The 20,054-nt window shown below is 52.6% G+C and overlaps 1 protein-coding gene across 1 annotated transcript in view; it reads right to left on the bottom strand.

Annotated features, from left to right (window-relative positions):
- The window catches only part of SGIP1 (SH3GL interacting endocytic adaptor 1), a 38,920-nt gene that overhangs the window by 9,697 nt on the left and 9,169 nt on the right, over positions 1-20,054 (bottom strand). Inside the window, exons 6-18 of the mRNA XM_074151828.1 lie at positions 19,817-19,992; positions 16,545-16,556; positions 15,893-15,904; positions 15,082-15,106; positions 14,640-14,691; positions 13,502-13,587; positions 12,059-12,151; positions 10,747-10,821; positions 8,292-8,747; positions 5,124-5,245; positions 3,975-4,101; positions 1,356-1,415; positions 393-452 (exon numbers count right to left, since the gene is read on the bottom strand). Of these exons, the coding sequence (XP_074007929.1) occupies positions 393-452; positions 1,356-1,415; positions 3,975-4,101; positions 5,124-5,245; positions 8,292-8,747; positions 10,747-10,821; positions 12,059-12,151; positions 13,502-13,587; positions 14,640-14,691; positions 15,082-15,106; positions 15,893-15,904; positions 16,545-16,556; positions 19,817-19,992 (1,356 nt within the window). The remainder of the gene's footprint in view (positions 1-392; positions 453-1,355; positions 1,416-3,974; positions 4,102-5,123; positions 5,246-8,291; positions 8,748-10,746; positions 10,822-12,058; positions 12,152-13,501; positions 13,588-14,639; positions 14,692-15,081; positions 15,107-15,892; positions 15,905-16,544; positions 16,557-19,816; positions 19,993-20,054) is intronic.

Here is a 20,054-nt window from a genome sequence, read left to right as displayed (position 1 = left end):
GCAGAAAGAAGCCCTGGTTGACAGAGTCAAGTTCCTCGGCAGTGCAAGCGGTTTCGCTCTCTGGTGTCCACCGCAGCCTCGGTAGGAGAATATTCTTTTGGGTTTTGGTTTGTTTGAGGTTTGTTGTGGTTTTTGTTTGGTTTTTTTTTGTTGTTGTTGTTGTTTGTTTGTTTTTAAATAAATAAACAGGGAAACGGATCATCGGGACAAATGGCACAAATCAAATCCAAATCACTCTGGTCGAACTTGCGATGTCATCTAAGTAGCCATAGCGTTTCGCAGGGGAAGCCGGACTGGAGCCTCTTTTGTTTTTTTTTGGAGGAAACCCCGGGAGTCAGAGAGCAAAGAGCAAGGGGAGCAAGTCGTTACCGGGTTTGCTATGCGCTACTTACCTTCGAAAGTCAAATAAAACTTTCCTCTGTCAAACCAAACGAGGGAAGGCTGTTCATTCTCTGTATGGCCAGGAGTTGAAGCGGGATGGGAAAGGTTAAGGAAGAGGGAGAGAGAAGGACACAGTGTGAGTCACAGAGCAGGTCATTTATCTCGCTACGGGGAGGGGACGAGGCGCTGCAAGCCGTTCACGTGCAAGGAGAAGGAGGGGGGGGGGGTGGCTTTTAAACTGTGGTTTTGGCTTAGGAAACAGAAAGCAGAAAGCAAAGCTATGGAAGCCCAGATGGAAGAGTACTTTGGAGAATTTTTTTTTGGGGGGGGGGGGTATTCTCTTTTTTTTTTTTTTTTGGTCTAGAGTGGAAGAGGCTTCTCGGGCCACGCGCTCCGCCAGCATATTCTAACTGCACTGATTCGGGCACACGCGCCGCCTCCTCTTCGTCTCCGGCGACGTCTCTGCCGTCCCACAGCGGCGGCAGCGAGCGTGTCCCCGGCAGGATGCTGCCACCGCATCCCACGCCGGCGTGCAAAATAAGTGACAGCGATGAGCCGTAAGTGTATTTTCTGCTGCGTTTTCAGGACACAAACAGACACAGGCACACAGAGCAGGAGATGCCTGGCTGGAATTCTCCCTTTCCCAGTACAACCACCAGCTCCCTGCGCTCGCGCCGCCTCCAAAGCCACTTAGACATCAGGCACTGAGGAAATAACTAGGGGTGACGGGGTGGGGGGGGGGGGGTGGTGGAAAAAATTAGCTTTTTGAGCTGTTGAATCGACCCTTTTGGATTCAGGAGGTGATGAGCCTTTCACCTCGCGGTCCTTTTTGCCACTGAGAAACTGTCATGCAAGGTGCTGCGAGCGGGGGGTGCCGGGGCTCGGGGCACTCGGGGCGCCCGTGGCCACCCGCTCCCGAGCCAAAAAAAAAAAAAAAAAAGGTCTGGAGAAGAAGGCCCTGCTTAGTACAGTACCTGCCGGCGTTTCACAGCGCCTTTCAAACGCGGGCAGTTTGTCAACAAAAGCATCATCTTCTGATAACACAAAGCAGAAGAAACGCAAAGGAAAGAAAAGAAAAAGAATGAAAAGACGACTCCCAAAGGAAACCAAGCAGCGCACTGTGTCAACGGGGGAAAAAAAGGAAAAAAAAAGACAGAGAAGGATTTTAACGAGAAAAATAAGGGGAGGGGCGCTGACACAGAAATAACAGCTTCTTTCTTTACGATAAATTATTCAGACTGCACATGCAACCACAAGGAAAGCGAACCAGAACAGCACGGAGGACAAATAAACCACTTTTCCACATGCTCTTGGACAAACTCCGTCGGACTTTGCCACAGGAGACACGAGAGACGGGGAGCGTGGTGGAGACGGACAAGGGCTTGGCCGGGGTCTCCCAGCCCTGTGCCAGTCCCATGGGTCCCCTGGTGGTCCCCAACCCGCTGCTGTACCCCTAGACCTGCCCCCAGCCCCCCCCTCTGCCCTGCACACCTTTCACTTCTCTTTTTCCTACGTCTGCAGGACAAACCCAGGAATTAGAAGCGCTCCCTTTTCTGATATGGGACTTGCAGCCTGGTGGGTGCTCGCCCAGCACCGGTGGCCACCCTCGCCCTGCCCAACAGGGAGATGCTTGGGTTTTCCCAGAGCGGCTCCCAAACCCCACTCTGCCCCTGCCTGCCCCCCCACTCCCTCCCCCCCCCCAAGCCGGCTTTTCCCAGGCCAAATCCTGGCAACGCGGCACCCACCGCTCGGTTTGCATGGAGCTGGAAGTGCAAAGCCTGCAATCCCTGCAAAATCCCGCTCCCCTCCCCAGGGGTGGCCCGAGAGCCCTGGTTTCATCTCTCTTTTAAGGAAAGCCCCTGTGGAGAGGGTGGCAGCCACTGGGGCCAGCGGGCACAGCTTCTCACCGCCCCCCCCCGCCGCTTAGGTAGGTCATTAAAAACATGAAGCAGCAATTTTGCTTCACTGAAATATATGGGTTAGAGAGGAAAAAAGATAAATTTTAAACCGAGAGCCTAAGGGAGCCATCGCTTGCTCAGCCCTCAGGACCGGCACGCAGCCCCCCGATTCATAATCACTTCTCCTGACCTCCTGAAGCCCCCACAACCGCCCCTGTCCTCGTCCTGGCTGCTCCCCTCCGCTAAAACCCTGTTTACCACCGTGGCTCCCAGTGCCCCGTGGCCACCATGCCCACAGGCACTGGCCAAGGCCACCACCAGCGGCTCGTTGCCGGAGCTGCAGGACAGCGGGTACAGACAGGACCGACAGCCGACACACCGGGGACGCTCGGGGCTGGCCAGCCCCTTGCTTAAAATGCGTTATCTTTTTTTTGTTGTTTTTCCAGCAGCATGCCGTGACGGTGACCAACAGCCGGCGAACAGGTACATCTACAGCATCTACAACACCTCCAGAGTGAAGCCAACAACAGGATGGAGACGCAGGTGGGAAACTCCAGCAAACCTACGGGGAGGGTTTGGGTGGGCACGCGTGGCCACCGGCGCCACGGGGACAGCACCCACCGCCCCCATCCTCTTCCAGCCATCAAAGATGGTGCTGGGGTGGCGATGCTGCTGCTGCCCGAGGTGAGCGCAGCCAGGACGGTGGCCAAGCAGACAGGAACACCAGCCAGGTTTGGTTTTCTGGGAGGGCTGTGTTTTCAGCTCCCTCCGCAGAGCCCATCTGCCAACCCTACGGCAGCCAAAGCTCCTTCCCCGCCACGCAAACCGGGCGTGCTCAGCCCAAAAAGAAATAAAAAACACGGAAAAGAAAGAAAAAAAAAAAAAAAAAAAAAAAAAAAAAAAAAAAGGAGGAGGGATGTTCCTGGTAGGAGATGGAGTTGCGGGAAGCAAGGGGCGGTGGGGCGGGGTGGGATGGCAGGGAGGGATGGAGGGAGCGCCGGCAGCCGGGACGGAGGGGACAAAAGGGACGGAGAGGGGACGGAGGAGGGAGGACAGGGGAGGACCCAGCTGGTGGAGCCTGGGAGCTGCCAGCCAGACTTCATTTGCATTTCTCATCTCAGGCCCTGGGGGGCTTTGGCAAACCCCATGTTTTTCAGGACATTCCTCCAAAAGAAAACTGCAGCACTTTGTTGTGGTCTAGGACGCGTTAAGCTAAGGGTTTGGAAGAGCCTTTTCCAAGACCCCGTTTCCCGCTACCGCTTCGAGGGGAAGTATGAATTTAAGACATTCAAATAGATTTAATATTAGTTGTCTCCTGGATCCCAAGGTCTGGCTTCCAGCCCCCCTCCCCTCCAGGGCACAAGCACCCCTCGCAAAAAAAAAGCTTATTTTGACCGAATTTACAGACCATAAGCACGTTTTATATTACATTTCACTTAGCGATAACCTCTACCTTCACCAGACATTCGTTGTTCCCAACATTTGGAGCTGCCGCAAAGACAGCTCCCCTAGCAGCATCCTGTTCCTGGGCCATCACCCCCCTCCTCAAACCCCTTTTTGCCTTTAAAAACCTGATGCAAATTAACGAACGTGAACCCGGAGAACAATCGAGCAAAGGCAAAGGTTGGAGGAATCTTTTCAGAGGACGCTCGGAGGTAGGAAAGGTGAAAGAACAGCAGTGCTGTATGTTTTTACCAACGGTGGGAGTGGTGGCTGCACTCAGGGAATTGGTGGAAGATATGGAAGAAGTACTTTCAGCACGGGCTAAAGGTGCTATCGGAGGAGGGCTGGATGAGTGAATAGGAGGGCTAAAAGGCCTGGACTGTAGAAAAACATAAAATAACAAAAGGTTAAAGAAAATAAGCACAGCGACATTTGCATCAAACAAACAGAAGCTTTTGCCCGAAAGCTGTAACTCTCTGTACCTCCAGCCCCGCTGGCTTGGGGCAAAACTGAACAACTTTGGTTCTTTTAGCGCCAAGGGCGTTTTAGTCTGGACTGAGAAATATGGCAGATGATTCCCAGCATCTTGCAGGTCTGGGTGTTTGAAGTCCCCATCCCCACCAAGGATGGGAGCTCCAGGGGCCATGGGATGGATTTAATGCACCCGGCATTGGGAAGAGAGTGGTGCCCACCACGTGCCAGCTCACTCGGGGGCAGCTCACTGGGTCCTTATAGATCCCTCAGGGATAATATGGATGCTTTGGGGGAAAACAGGTTGCCCAGAGAGGTGGTAGATGCTCCATCCCTGGAAACATCCAAGGACAGGGCTCTGAGCAACCTGGTCAAGTTGAAGAAGCTGAGGCTGCCCCATCCCTGGAGGGGTTCAAGGCCAGGATGGACTAGGCTTTGAGCAACCTGGTCTGGTGGGAGGTGTCCCTGCCCAGGGCAGGGGAGTTGGAACTAGATGGTCTTTAAGGTCCCTTCCAACCCAAACTGTTCTACGATTCTATAACTTTATATCCATAACATCAATATAAAAATTCTCCACAACTTACCTGAAGCAGCTGGGGCACCCCCAGCCCGATGCCCTTCCCAGGGCAGACCCGCAGTGCTTTACCCTGGGGGGCCAGGCACGGATGGACCCTTCCCACCCTTTTCTCACCCATTTTCCGCCTTTATCGTAACCACAAACCACCACTCACCATTTTTCCATATGTAATTTGTGAACAAACTATAGAAAACTCCAGCCAGCCCAGGCAGCACCCGCTGGTTACTCGCCCTTAATGACTTGCCCCGCTCCGTTAATCCCTCCCACCAGGCTGCACAAGTGCAGACCCCCCTCACCCCCCACCCCGGCCATGCACAGACCCCCCCCACGCCACGCTCCCCTGGTGAACGTACCACATCGGCGACGGTGGGCTTGCCGGGGGGCAGCTTGGGCCGGGAGGGTGGCCGGGGGGGTGGCGGCGGTGGGGTGCCACACGCGGCCAGCGGCGTGCCGGGACGAGCCGGGGAGGAGGAACCTGCAAGAAACGGGAGCCATCAGCATGCCACAGGCTGGTCCCCACGGCTGTCCCTGCCCAGACCCCCATCTGGAAGCAAAGTCTTCTCCCCCAGGAGCCTGGTGGCCACGCACACCCTGCACAAGGTCTCCTTGGTCATTGCTCCACATCGGTCACGTTGCACGGGAGAAGAGTTTTTCGGGATTGCTGATGCTGATGCATTCCTTGCTGGGCACCTGGCTCCCCCCCCCCCCAAATTATTATCGGAGGAATCTCCCAGTTTTATCTAAAAACCAGCAACGTAGGCAGGTGAAAAATGACGTGCTGAGAAGGAGTTTAAGCCCTGCAGCACCTGGGGCCGATGCCACAGGTCCCCGAGCATCACAGCTGGCCAGCAGGGTCGGTCCCCACCGTGGGAACGAGGGGTCCCAGCAAGAGGGGCAAAGCTTTGTCCGAGTGAAGCAGAGGAAGGGTGGAAGACCAAGGTTATCCGGTTCTCTGGGAGCACCAAGCCTTTCCCAACCCTCTGGAAGAGTTTCAGAGAACTTTCCTTGGAGTTCACGTGTCCCCATCAGCTGCTGCCTTGCTGCAAAGGGGGACTTTTTGCAATTAAACAGAAATTTTACAGATACTTAAGAGGACACCCAGCAGAATATTTTCCTCCACGTACAGAAATTCCTTCTGGGGTAAATCCAGCAATAATTGGGGCTGTACAGAGCAGCTGGAGATTTCACCAAGACAAGAGGGGCGGCAGGAGCTGGGGGGGGTGCAGACCCCCTTGTGCAGCCCCAAAGGCTGAGCTGCTCTTTGCCAACAGCCTCCGTGGAGCACAGCAGAGCACTGCGATCTGCAGAGCAGAGTGTTTTGCTCCCAGTGACCATAAGGTGATGTCTCTAGCTTTATTTTCCCCGCTTACAAGAGAATCAGCTACCTAAGGTTTTCCAGTGATAGCTCAGATTAAGGAAATTCCAACACGAGATCTACAGAAACGAGAGGGAGAGGTAAATGACAGAAGGCTAAGGTGAGAGATGGGCTTGTTTAAAGAGAGTAAATCCTGGCTGTTCATTTGCACAACTCCAAAATTCAAGCCGTTTTTATTTAGAAGCCTAATTTGGGAAGCAAAGTTTGAATTTTTTCTTTCCTTATCCAAATAAAAGCCTGACAAACCAGGAATTATTCAGGGAAAGTGACCTAGCAGCACTGAACGAGTGGCACAAGACGGAGACTTTGAGGGTGCATTCTACCCCGGCTCAGGAGCAGCCACCAGCTGGCCAAAGCCCTGCCAGACATCAGCTTTCATCCAAGAAGGTTTGTTCTTCAGGTATCTGAGGTCCCTGGAAGACCGATGTACCTCTAGATATTTTCTACAGCAAGAAACTGTGGCAGCGTGTTGTAAATCAGCACCAAGTCAGGAGCCTGCTGGGATGCTGGTCCCCAGCCCTGCCTCGGTGGCACCCAGGAGCCCAGGCTACCGTGGGATGTGATGGCAGGGGGGTGTCCAGGGATGGCTCTGCCCCACGGCATCCCAAAACCGGTCACCCACCGGGGCCAAATGCAGCAACTGGGGCCTCAGAAGGGTGGAGAGGGCAGGAGTGGGAAGGGTGTAGGACCCACATCGCACACCCACGGGATGTACGTGATTTTTATGTGAGTATTTCAACACTCTGCATTTTTACAGCTCGCTGTCCCACGCTGGGCAGGGTAAGGCTGAGGTGTCAGGGGGCTGCATCGCAGGCCGAGCAGAGACGGGAGATGATTTCTGGGGAAGAGATGCGGATCTTCCTAAGCAGGCAGCTCTGCCACAGGAACCTGGCTCCATCTAGCCCCTGACTCCCTGGGTTTCTCCATCCATCCCCACATGGAACCACCGGCACATCCCCATCCTGCAGATCTCTGCTCACACAAGGCAGTTGTGGAGAGCAAGTCGAGGTGGAGAGCAGTGTAGGAACAAACTTGAGGTTTCCTGCTGCTGATGTCCTGGAGAAGTCCCAGCTCCGACCAGTGCCACCAAGGATTCAGACACTGCAGCCCCCAGCAACCAGCCCTGCACAGACCCCAACCCACCCACCCCACAGCCGGCACAGAAAAGCCACCACCACGGAAGCAAAGCCACACTTGAAGCGACAGCCACGCTTGGGGAAACACCCCCAGCAGACCCACTCACCCCCCCCAGAGGTGGCAAACCCCCCAAAGCAGATGGCACGGCTCTCAAGCTCACATAAGGCTGGTGACAGTGGTTGGGCACCCATCATCTCCCTGCAGGGGTGGAGGTTCCTGCAAGGCTCTGTGGGGGTAATAATCTCAAAAACAATCTCTCGTGGATGCAGGATGGCAGCACGGTGGCTGGTGGGGACGAGGATTTGCACGTTGTGGCTGCACAGGTACAATAAGCGCCCTGGGGTCAGCCTCTAAAATAATACGATCAGGTTGCACCTTTTCAAACGCTATGGGGCAGCTTGTGTAAGCTGACCTCCGACGAGCTCCTTCACCCTAATGAGCACGGCAGCATTTATAATTAAGCAGGTAAAGCCAGGCAGGCAGCACCTGCCAGACAAACCTATCAGACTTATGGAGTTCTGCCCTGGTGAGAGATTTCTCCAGCCCCAGCTGGGCCTCCTGGGCTCTCACAGACCCGTGCCACCTCTGAGGTGAGAGTTACGTGGTGACAGTATGCGGTGACCTGTCTGTCTGCAACAGCTTCAAACCCCTCCCTGGGTCTCGGGCTCGCTCAGATTATTTGCCTGAAATGTGTCCACCTGCGTTCACTCTGAAGCCTACTGAGGACGGAGCTGCAGCAATGGCAACCCTATGGCACACCTTGTGGTGGGGTGGATAGAGGTGGGAAGGGAGGCTCACAGGAGCTTTAGGGGGACTCATCCGACCATGAGACACGCAGCAGGGAGCAGAGAGGGGAGAGGACACAGGAGGCTGAGGGCAGACGCTGGACGTGGAAGCACGAGACGGCCGGGCGGGAGGGCAGGCGCCGGGCACAGGCACAACCAGGCGGGAGGGGATGGCGGATGCGGTCACGGCCACACCAAAGCACACCCAACGCCGCAGGACGTACCGCTGGTGCTTCCCGTGCCGCTGCTGGCCCCCGGTCCGGGTGAGGAGACCACTGTGCGGTAGGTGGGTGGCGGAGGGGGCGGTGGGGTGGCTCTTTGTCCCAGCCCAAAATCTTTGGGAGAGGCGACTGGCTCCACGTTATCATCCTTAAGGTGGGACGGCTCAGAAACCTTCTTGTGAACCTCTTCCAGCTGGAGCGGCGAGGGGAGCGGGCGGGAGGGCTCGGCCACCGGAGCATCGGCCGGGTTGCCCGCTGCCACCGGTGGCAACCCCGTTTTTTCCCGGGCTGGCAACTCCGGAGTCGTGTTTTCCGGGGATTGATCGGAAAAATTGACCCACTTAACTTCTGCGTTAGCAGCAGTAGACTTGGGGGAGAGCACGGGGCCAAAAATGCTGTCCACGTCATTGATGGACGGAAGTTTGTCCCGTTTGAGCTCTGCTGCTGTCTGGTCCCCTCCTGTGGTCAAAGCAGTTTATTTCACACTTAGCATTCACCCAGAGAGCTGCAGCCGCACTATTCTCTACGGGGCTCTACGCCAGCTACTTTCTGCTTTAAAAAGCAAAAATGTTTTCTTATAAGCTGCCGGGGAATATAATTCATGTGCGAGGGAGTTTCTACGCCAGGTCACGTGCGATGTGTAATGAACCGGGCTGGGTTGAGATACATACACCGCGGGAGGGAGAGCATGCACGGCAAGCCAAGCCCACCTCCTCCTCCATCACCTCCCACGCAAAGGTTCTCCCACCCTCCCCCAAATTCACAGCTGGCTCCCAGCCTTCATTACAGATTGTCAAAATAGCAGCATTATGTCATTATCATCACTCTGAATTATCAAATTAACAAGAGAGAATAAAATTACGCGCTCTGCCCAGTAACCTAAAACACTCTTGCCCACTCCACTATATATATATATATATATATATAAATATATAGATTTAAACATGCTGGTTTGGCACTCGCTCACTGGCACTGGGCATGCAGTACAGGGAAGCAGACAGGGTGTATGTATTTCAGTTGCAAGCAGCAGGTAAAAGTAGCTTAGGGCTCTACTCACTAATTGAGCTACCACACCTCAATGTCCATATCTGACTCCATAACCAACATGGAGACGGGATCCATCAGCAAAACATGATGCATCCAGAGGAGGGAGATCCTCCATCCTTCCTCTCCTGCCCTGTTTCCTCGCATTTCTCTTCCCCGAGCCTCTGCTCTGGCCAAGTGCATTCTGCTAAAAGTAATGTGCCCCCCAGGCTCCTCATGTCACATCCCACCCCCTCCTGCTCCTGCGCTCGGGGGAGCCATCTGTGCTTCTACGGTTAGGGAATAAAATATAGTTTTGCTAAAACAGGGGAAAAAAAAAAATAATAAAAATACTAGACCTCTGCCACTTGCTTTACTTGCTGCACAGGCTGAAGCGTGCAGCCAGCCAGACCCCAGCAAATCACAGAATCTTCATGGTTGGAAGGGACCTTTGAGGTCATCGAGTCCAACCATACACACACCAAAAAAACCACCATCCCAAAAAAATCCCAACCCAACAAATAAAGCCTCACACGCGGCTGTGCACTGCGTTTGCTGGTGTTGCTGAATCTAGGTGTGTAGGTGGACACCCTGCCAGTCTGGCTGCTTCCATAAATATAAAAAAAAAAATAAATCAGGATATAGGAACATGAATGAAATACTGATGGATGGAGCAGTAAGCTCAGCGCGGGGGATTTCTCCATGGTGATGTTAATAACGGCCCAAGGTGTGGGGGGGCGTGTGTGTGTCTGTATCCATACAGTGCCCTGTCCAAAGACAGGGACCACCCATCTGTCCCCAAACCTGCCCCCCCAGCAGACAGCACCCTGCCAGCGACATGAATTATTATGCTTATAAGCACTTTCTGGCCTCCGGCTGCGCTCAACAACATCTTTCAGTCCCTTCCTTTACTCCGGGTAACATTCCATTCTCCCTCCCCTCCGTACCCCCATCTGCCAGCCCTGTCTGCAGAACTGGGGGGCTTTTCCCACCCTCCCATGCCAGCAGCAGGAACTGGGGAGGGCAGGAGCAGCCCCCCGACACAGCCAGGAGCCACGTACCCCCTTATTTCATAAGCAGCGTCGCTCCAGGGAGTAACAGCGCTCTAATTATTCCCAATTTTGAGCAGGACTTTAAGGCTAGTGTTGCTTTTCATGTCTAAAAGTGACCAATATCAAAGCTGGGGGGAGGAGAGGGCACTAATTTCCTAATTTCACCAGGGTGACACTGGCTGGGGAGTCAAAAGCATCTTTGCGTCGCTCCTAAAGCATTGCCCCGGCCGCAGCATCCTCTGACACACCGCGAACGCAAAGGGAAGAGGATGCCAAAGGGACAAATCTGTGTCCAAAACGCAGCCACAGGGACCCAACCCCCTCCCCAAGTTCCGGATCGCTCTACAGGGGCTGGGAGAGGGTCCGCGGCACCGAGCTTTTACCTATTCCCACCGTCAAAGGGGAGCCGGTGCGCGGCGGCGTGGCCGGGATGTTTTTCGGTGGGAGCGGCGGAGGGGCTGCAAAACAGAGCAGAGGGGAAGAAAAAATAAATAATAATAAAATAAAAAAAAAAAACAAAACCCGTGGTGGTGCATTAGGAAACCCCCACGGTTTGCTGGAAAGGGGGGATGCGGCAGCATGTGGCCGAGGGATCATTGCTGGGCCAGGAGCATCCCCGCAGCCCGGGGCTTTATGGTGTTTCGTTGAGTGAAAAGCAATTGCCGGTGGCCTTTTCTGTTGGGTTTTATGTTTTTTGGTGTTATTATTATTATTGTTATCTTAGATTGTCCCCATGTTTTAAAAACCTGAATTACCATTTTAATTAAAACCTGTAGCCTCTGAGGGACGTATCTGCCTCCACATTTCTCACGTGCCCATCCCGCACGGATGCGGGAGGAGGAGTGCCGTGGTTAATTAACCCAGCGCTGATTTACAGGGGCTTTTTTTTTTTTTTGCAAAGTAGATATAAATAGCCTCCGAGGCCGAACCTCCTGGAGGAGCAGCCCGGGAGGCACCGTGGCTGCAGCAATCATTTCCATCACGAGTGTCACCATCCCTTCGCGAGCTCCTGATGTGGCCAGAGGTGGCCCTGGCCTTGGGACATTGGCCGATGCCGGTCCATTGCCGGTGCCATCGGCAGCACCAGGGCTGGGGGTGGGTTTGGCATCAAATAGGTTGTGCTAACGGCTACTGAGGGGGGAAAAGGAGCAGGGAAATAAGGAAAGAATGGCTTTGTCACTAGGGAGAAGGAAAGGATGCGGTTCCCCCGCCTGCCCCAGGCAATGGGGAAAGCTGCAAGGAAAAGCAGGGATTTGGGGCTGCGTTGCCTTTTCTTACGTTAGCCAGAGAAACCGGTGCTTCCGACTTTTCCAGCCAAATAACCGCATCATTAACACGAGCGATCAGGGATTCCTCGCCTCCAAGGGCAGGCGGGTTCAACCGCTGGCTCCATGCAAGCCGCTTGCCCCGGACAGAGGATGTGCATGATCTCTCCCACCCTGGGTACCATCCACCCCATCCCACCCCTTATCAGCCCCTGGGTACCATCCTTCCCATTCCATCCCATCCCATCCCCTGCCCTTCCTCCACCCCTAGAATCAAGCCAGGGGAAGAAAAACCCTCTGACTCTCTATACAATCAAGACGTTACAGAATTGCACAGTACCAGGGGTCTGGATGAGGAAAAGTAAAAGATTGAATTTAATTTCTGTATATATTTCATTTCTTTTCCATGATAAGCTGCACGGTCACTTACTTCCAGTTGGAAAAGGTCTCGGTAGCTTTGGGGACTCTACGCTGGCGCTGACGGGCTGGACCGAACCCCATATCTCAGGCTGATCTAGAGTAGCTGAAAAAAATCAATAAATAAATAAATACACATGCAAGGGCATCGATAAAACTATATTCTTACAAATACCAAAACACACAGATGAGACGCGTTCGTCTGAGGCTTGTAGAGAGAGGAAAATAAATAGTGACAGAATCCTCTCATTAATTAAAGGCAGGGGGTTTCCTGTAATGTTAGGTAATTACGAGCTTGCCTGATTTTTTAGACAGGACACGCAATTAGTTTGACACTCATGCTGCTTGACAAAGAACACAATGCCGCTTATGTGTTTGGAGGCTTATTACAGTAAGGGAAACATTGCATTAATTGCAAAAAAAAATCATCTGGAATTTTAGGATACACAGAAAAAACACCAAGGCATTAAAATGAAAAGATCCAGTTATAGTCACAGAGGTTGTAGAGGGAAAAAAAAAAAAAATCTCTCTTCTATATCTCATTTAAACTTTTTGCACTTTTTTTTCTTTTTAGCCTATATGTAGAGAAGTGCACACAAACATAGTTTTGATTAAAAGAATGAACCAGAGTCATTAATTACAAGGCATAATGAGGCTACAAGTGGCAGCGCCCATGTCGCCATAGCCGAGGGGAGCCGGGAGGAGGAGACCTCTCCGGGAACAAACCGCTCCAGCGGGTGAATGGGGTTTTTCTTTGGGGAGAACGAGCCCCGGGAGATCGCTGCGCTTTGGGAAAACTGGGGAGAAAAAAAAAAAAAAAAAAAAAAAAAAAGGCTTGAGGGGGAGCAAAGTGTCCTTATACCCCTGTCCAGGGGAATGCCGTTTCTGGGGGAAAAAAAAAAAAAAAAAATGTCATTATTGAGATGGCATCTTCATGGGCACGGGGAGCTGGAAAGCACTGAGAGACATATCTGTTCATATCAGTTAAATTAGCGTGATGCTGAAATGCTGCCCTGGTGTCGGAAGCCAATGATGGCCACTGTTAGACACACACCGCTTCGGAGCCTGGTAAACGGGCATCGCCGGGGCTTCATTTGAAAGTCAATATTTTTAATATTCGTTAAATATTAGTATTAACATCCTGCTGTCTTTCAGGATCTGTCTCAAGACCACACAATTAACTAATTGGCTTAAACGCTTGCTCTGTTTCCATATAACCTGTATAAACCCCAAACCCACGCTGCCCGTAACGCAACTTCACGTTCTGATTTAATTGTGTTTCTTCCCCCTCCTTTAAGAGCAGGGTTGGTCACCAGGGGTCGGTCACCAGGGGTCGGTCACCAGGGGTCGGTCACCAGGGGTCCCCTGCTTGCTGGCAGAGCTGGGTGCCATGAGCCATCCCCCAAGGGGGTCACTGCCAGGAGACGCCACCACCCCGTGTCCCCCCCAAACCCACCGTCCAACTTCTGCTCCTCAAACGCCGACTCCAGCGGGGGCCCAAAGAGCGGTGCCAGCGCAGCGGGGTCCTCCCCGGTCTTCTTGCTGTGGGACGAGAGAAGGGCAGAGGAATACCCTGAGGTTCGGGTTTATACTCAAACCTGGTATTTCAGCACCAACGTGTGAATTTTCAGAGGGTGTTTATGTCCTAAGCTAAGCGGCACCTGGCAAAACACAGGGTTTCGGGCAGAGAAAAAGGAGAGGAGAGCGGTAGCACCGGCCGAAGCGCTACGGTGCAAATCCTCTAGCGCCCAAGCAACCGGGGATTGCTTCAGGATTTACCCCTGACCGCATGGAAAAGGGAAAAAAAAAAAAAAAAAGTCAAAATCTGGACCAATCTCAGGTCCAACACATCTCGAGTCAAGCCCTGCGGCTGCACAGGGCTCGCTCTTAGTGAGATTTGGCTTTTCTCTGTATCTAATAGTCCATCTGCTCTCCTAAACCAATATATACCCACAGCAGGTATTTGCCAGCTCTCCCTATCCACCGGGCTCGAGGTGGCTTCCAGCAGCGGGTGTCCTCACCCCTCCTATGGGACAGCAGGTACGGATGCTGTGCATCCAAAACCAGGGGTGCTGCTGCCATCAGCGCCTCGATTCTGCATGTTTGTGTTCGGCCAGATTCCGGGGGGGGTGTGTGTGAGGGGGTGGTGTGTCCACCATCACCTCATTTCTTATTCACTCCAACGGCATCCGAGCAAAGCGCCTGTGGACCCACAGCTCCCCGTGCCCCTCGCATCCCGCCCCACGGAACGTTAACTCAGCTTATTTAAACACCAAAACACAAACGTTCGGCTGCCCCACGAGCCTAAAAAGTTATAAAAGCGATGTTTCCTGCCGTGGCATCTTTGATGAGGTGGGTTCGAGCAGCTGAGCCGGGTGATGGGTTGGCAATATTTGTACGGCAGTAAATACCCAGTGAATTCACCACGTTATTCTGGGTTTGACATGAAAAAAAGGTCAAAATCCAGAGGTGAAAACAGATGCTTCCCGTTCAGCAGCAGCGCAAACGTGCAACGGCCCATCAAAATGTTTCAAAACCACATCAGCATGATGCGCCTGTGTTTAATTAATTATTCTGATGGAGTCTCTACTGACCTGGTGGGGTCTGGCGTCGGCGTGGAGCGCCGGGGCCGTGCGATCTCCTCACCTGCGGCACAGGACGGACAGCGTGGGGTTAGAGCCGTCCCCCCTTGTCCCCCGAGCATCCCCCCCAGCCCACCCCCAGCCCGTGTTGGCAGGAGGGCTCACACCAGGCGTGCCACTAGCACAGCACATGTCCCATCCCACGCCTGCTGTGGAGACAGTGGCAGAAAAAGGTCCGTTTTATCAATTCAGATTTATTTCTGCAGAGAGCTGGACTAGGGAGCCGCACTGTTTCTATAGGATATCCCATATGGCCATCTTTAAGGAAGACATTTGGGTGCCGTCATTTCTGCCAGGACCATTTTAAAGCAACACTAAACCCCGCCCCCCATCCCAAAAATACCCACCACCGCCCCCCTGCCATAACTTCTTGAAGGTTGTAGAAAATACTCACTGGATAAATTCCTTTTAATCGTCCCCTGGAATTAGAAACACACGAGGTAAGTGGGATGCAGAGGGACACGGACGCATGGCAGTTGTCACCTGAGGAGGGACACAGCTGGAGCAAAGCAGCCCAGCAGACGTGGCAGGAGTTGCCTGCTCTAGGGGGATATTACTGTTGGTGGCTGAAACATGCCCAGCTGCACGTGTGCGTTGTGAAATCCCCTTTGCTCCCAGCACAGAGGGAGCAGAAAAACCCTACTGAGATGGTTTTGAGCCACCTGAAGCCACCACCCGGCAGTGCTGCCTTCACAGCCATCCTGATGGCCGGTGGCTTATGGGGGACACTGACATCCTCCCCCCATTAGACTTGGCATAAGCCCCAAATCCTCACGTTTGACGGCCGCAAATCAATCTAAGCCAAACAACGTATTTTTAGCAATGGAAATCCTCGCTCTTGCCGCACAACACACACGTGCCCGCACACAGCAAAAGCCAACCCCCCCCCAGACTGGGGTTGCACAGCAGAGAGGGGAGCAGGGGGTACCCCAGGACCACGAGCGGGGGGGCCCAAGGATAGGGATGGAAGGATGCAGGTGGAATCGTGGAGGATGCTCATCATCAGGGACACCTTTGCATCAGTTGTGGGGGGGGGAACAAGGTCCCACCATCACCTGGGGTCACACAAGAGGGTAGCTAATGGAATCGGCACCCCAATCCCCTTCCTCTAAGCTCACCACTTTACCCCAGCAGAGACTCAGACCCCCATGAGCACCCCCAGACCGGGAGCAGGGGGGGCAGAAGCAGGGGGTGCAGGTACTTACCGGGCTGCGTCGCTGCGGTCAGCGAGAAGGAAGAGAGAAGAGACACCTGGTCAGAGAGCAACAGGTCAGCGCCCCGAGTCCCCCAATGCCTCTCGCACCCCTCCAGCACCAGGGGGGGGTCCTCCTCCACAGCCCACTGGCTGGTGCGTCACCCTGGGCACAGGGCATGGGGAGAACCGCGTCTGGAGGGACCCCAGACCCCCTGGAATGGGTGGATTTCCCCATTTTGGGCTCAAAACAGTCCAAAGCCCAGTTCTCCCGGGGAAGCCATCACCATCGCATATGACAGTATGACATACCCTCCGATGGGTTTTTCTGCCTTCTCATACCTTTAGATGTGCAATGATGTACCCAAAACGTGCCCAGATAAAACTGAGCCCTTACACATCTTATCCAAAACCACCAGCTCTTTCACCCAAACTACACCCCCAGACTACGTACATCCAAAGCAAAAGGCAGCCTATTTTAAAACGCTCTACGTTAAATGAAGGGAGAAGGAAAATAATAAACACCGTGCCTTCCAAAACAGATTTGTTATTTGCATTTTACATTTCAGCTCTAGAGACATGCAAAACAGGGACCGTGCAAACAAGAGAACAGGAGACTGTGTTAAAAAATTGTAAGAGAGAAAAAAAACAACAGTATTTCTTACCGGACTTTTCCTCTAAAAGAATGCAGAAAAAATAAAAGAAGAAAATGAGAATATAAGATATTTTCTACAAAGGGATAACAGAGAAATAAAAGATTTGTATCACAACCGGAAGCATCGGGTGTGTAACTGGTAAACACACAGCGAAGCGGAGTCGTGGGCGCATCCAGCCGGGCCACCATCCGTTCAGACAGGAGATCGGAGTGAGAGAGAGAACATGCAGAAATAAAAACCTGCATCTGAGCCCCCTTACGGAAAGGATTCACATGCTTTGTCGTTATCGGGCCCTGTCAGCTATAGAAAAGCTATGGAAAAAGGCCATTTTCCAGCCTGGTTCATTTCTTGGAAGAGTCCATACGAGACAAAAGTCAAAAGCATGATTTTAGCCTCAAGTGCTTTAATTTAAGGCTATTCCTCATCAGCTTTGCCCGGTGACTATATTTTCACACCGTTACAAAGCCCCCACTCCTGGGGCTGAGTTTTCGTGGAGCAAAGAGCGAAGCGGGCAGGAGCTGGTGGGATAGAGCAGGGAGGAGGGTGGGAGGTCTGGAGATGCTGGTCCGGTTCGTGGCACCACCTGCATGTTTCTCCTCAAGAAACGAGACCTGAGCTGCTGGGCTTCGGGCAGGGGGTGCAGCTGACACCAGTTTACACCGGTATCTCCAGTTTTCTTCTTGTCTTCAAGTTAAGGCACCATAACTTACACCCCAAGGAGATGGGGAGGACACTGCCTACGGACATGGCATCTCTCATCCTGCTGCTCTCTCCCAGGAGAGGCCAGTGCACAGCAGGGATTGGAGCCGGGCTTTGCAGCTGGTTGTGGAGAGGAGACTAGCCCAGGACAAGGGCAGGGACCTGGACAGCAAAGCATGGAACCTCCCATGGATGCAAAACTCCTTCAGACATCTCCTGCCTCAGGCACTGGTGCTTTCCCGGACACTTGCCAGGACCCAGCGTGCTCGACGGTGGCACCGCTCACCTCCCCATCTGCGCCCTTTGGCTCCCTATGCTGGAGTTTGGATGCCGACCTGGGGAAGCAGCACGGCTCCTTCTGTTCAGCCTGGCACAGGGCTTTTCCCCAAGCCCTTTGGGCTGAGCAGAGCACGTCTGCTCTGCTTTACAGGGAAGCACCATCTCCAGCCCTGGCTGTGCTCTGCCAGCGGTGGTGGTGGGGACAGGGATTTCCCCCCAAGGAAAGCACAGAGCATCCCGACCCAACACCCAAAGGGCAGGATCCAGACCACACCACGCTGACACACACAGGGGCTAAATCCTTCCTAACCAATGGCAAAACTCTCCCTGACCTCAGTGGGAAAAACACCACGGAGAAGAGGAGACACAGAATAGTTGGGGTCGGAAGGGACCTTGAAGATCATCCAGTGCCACCCCCTGCCCTGGACAGGGACACCTCCCACCAGACCAGGTTGCTCCAAGCCCCCTCCAACCTGGCCTTGAACCCCTCCAGGGATGGGGTCACATCTAGAAAAATGCACATTTTGTGGGTTTTGTCTCCCTGGAAAAGGCAAGGTGCAGAAGAACTGCTGACCACATCAGCCTAATCCTCATATGCAAAACTATTCAAATATTTCATCAAAGAATCATAGAATTGCCCAGGTTGGAAGGGACTTTTCAGATCAAGTCCAACCATCAACCCAACACTGACAAAAAAACATCAGTAAGAATAAAAATAATCATGGAACTTCAGACTGCTGGGAGCTGAGCGGAACCATTTGATAGTTTCTTGACAGATCTTTATTTATTGCTAGAGACAACGTTGCTTTATGGTTTTTGGCTAGATTCTCTGAGATGCCTACACCGCAGGCTGCCCTACAGAATCAATGAGCGGCTACTCCTTGTCTCTGCTGGAGCCACCAGCTGCGCCCCGAGACGGGCAAGTGCCCTGCGGTGCCCAGAGGGACCTGCTGCCACCAGGGGATGCAGAAATAAGAGCCAGGAGGGAAGGAGAATGCACCAAATATAGGCCCCTTCAATAGATTTTTAGTGCTTTCCCCATCCTATTTTTAAAAGGTTGCACTATTTCCTCTCCCCTCCCAAAATAATATTGTTTTTTCCTTCATTATAGACATATACAGGCGTGAGCACCAAACTGCTGGGGCCATCATTTTGCAAGACCAAAATTAGCTTGGTTTTGCAATAAGAAATTCTGGGTTGGTTTTTTCTTTTTCCCCTTCTCTTGATCAAAATTATCCACCTATTTGGCAAATAATTGCCAGTCTCCAACACTCCCCCATCCTTCATTTGCTTAATTTTGGTGGGGTTTTTTTGTTGTTGATTTTTTTGGGTGGTGTTTTCCCCTCTTTTTTCTTTTGTCTTTTTTTTTGGGGGAGGGGGGCGGGGGGCTTCTCAATGCAGCCAACTGCTGTTTTTAGCCCTCGAAGACTTGAAACTCCCTGGTCACACCACAAAAAGCATCCAGAAGTGCTAAAGGGACCCCCCAGCATCAGGGGGAAGCAGAGCCCTGACGGAAGGACTTGGTATTTCCAAGGACAATGAAAGATTCTGTGACAAGTCACTAAAATCGGCGACATTGCATTGGTTTGCCACAAAGAAATAAAACGCAGTAATTTTATTTCCTCTTCGCTTAGAGTTTGAGATTCATTCACACTTCAGATACAGGCTAATTATAAACCATAGGAAGCTTCATCTCAAAAGACACTGTAGCCCACACTAAAGCCCACTGAAAGGCAAAAATCGTATCTTTTCGCAGCTGAACAGATTGGGATGAGACGACAGAAATCTTGACAAGCCTTAGGAATACCAGAGGTATTTATACCCGGAAGGACTAAGGAGACAAGATCTTTCCTTCCAGAACCCCCGATTCATCCTTGGGGTAAGAAGTGTCCCTCCAACATCCCATAGGAGTGGTGTGAAAAACCCCACGGATGCTTTCCCTGTCCTGGGAATCAGGGCAAGACCCGTCCAATTTATGTCTTGAATGATGACCACATTGAAAAACAATGAGGAGAAAAGGGAGAAAATAAGGGAATGATCCAAGCTGATCTAAGCTGCCTTGTTTTATGAGCAGGAAAGGGAATTTTAAAGACATTTTGAACTGGAAACGTCACCGCAATACAGGTGAATTCTCCTTGCAGTCACATTATTGCCTCTATATAGCCTAGACCCTATAAATAAGGACACAAATGCAAACGTAGCCATTGGCACCTAAGGCAGAGCCCCCCCTGCTCCCTCAATGAGCCCCATGGAGCATCACGGCTTTGCAACAAGGGGAAGAGACAGAAACACCGAGGACTCACCACGGGGGATGGAGAAAGTGCAATGTTGCCTATGGACGCCTTCAGCTCATCCACCGTCGCCCCACTCTTCAGGATGTCTTTAGCCTGCAAAGGCTTGATCTTGATGTTGAACTTCTTGTGTGCCTCCTCTTCCTCTTCCGATTCGCTGGAGGAGTAGAAGTGCTTTCCTTTGGTAGGTAGAGCACAGTTAAAGAAGGTTTCCTTCTGCTGCCAGGGCAGAGCCTTGGCATCCAAAGAG

This window comes from Numenius arquata, chromosome 8 (assembly GCF_964106895.1).
Source record: "Numenius arquata chromosome 8, bNumArq3.hap1.1, whole genome shotgun sequence".
Taxonomy (NCBI): Eukaryota; Metazoa; Chordata; class Aves; order Charadriiformes; family Scolopacidae; genus Numenius; species Numenius arquata.
The sequence above is the reverse complement of the archived record's forward strand: the minus strand, read 5'-3'. Positions and strand labels throughout refer to the sequence as shown.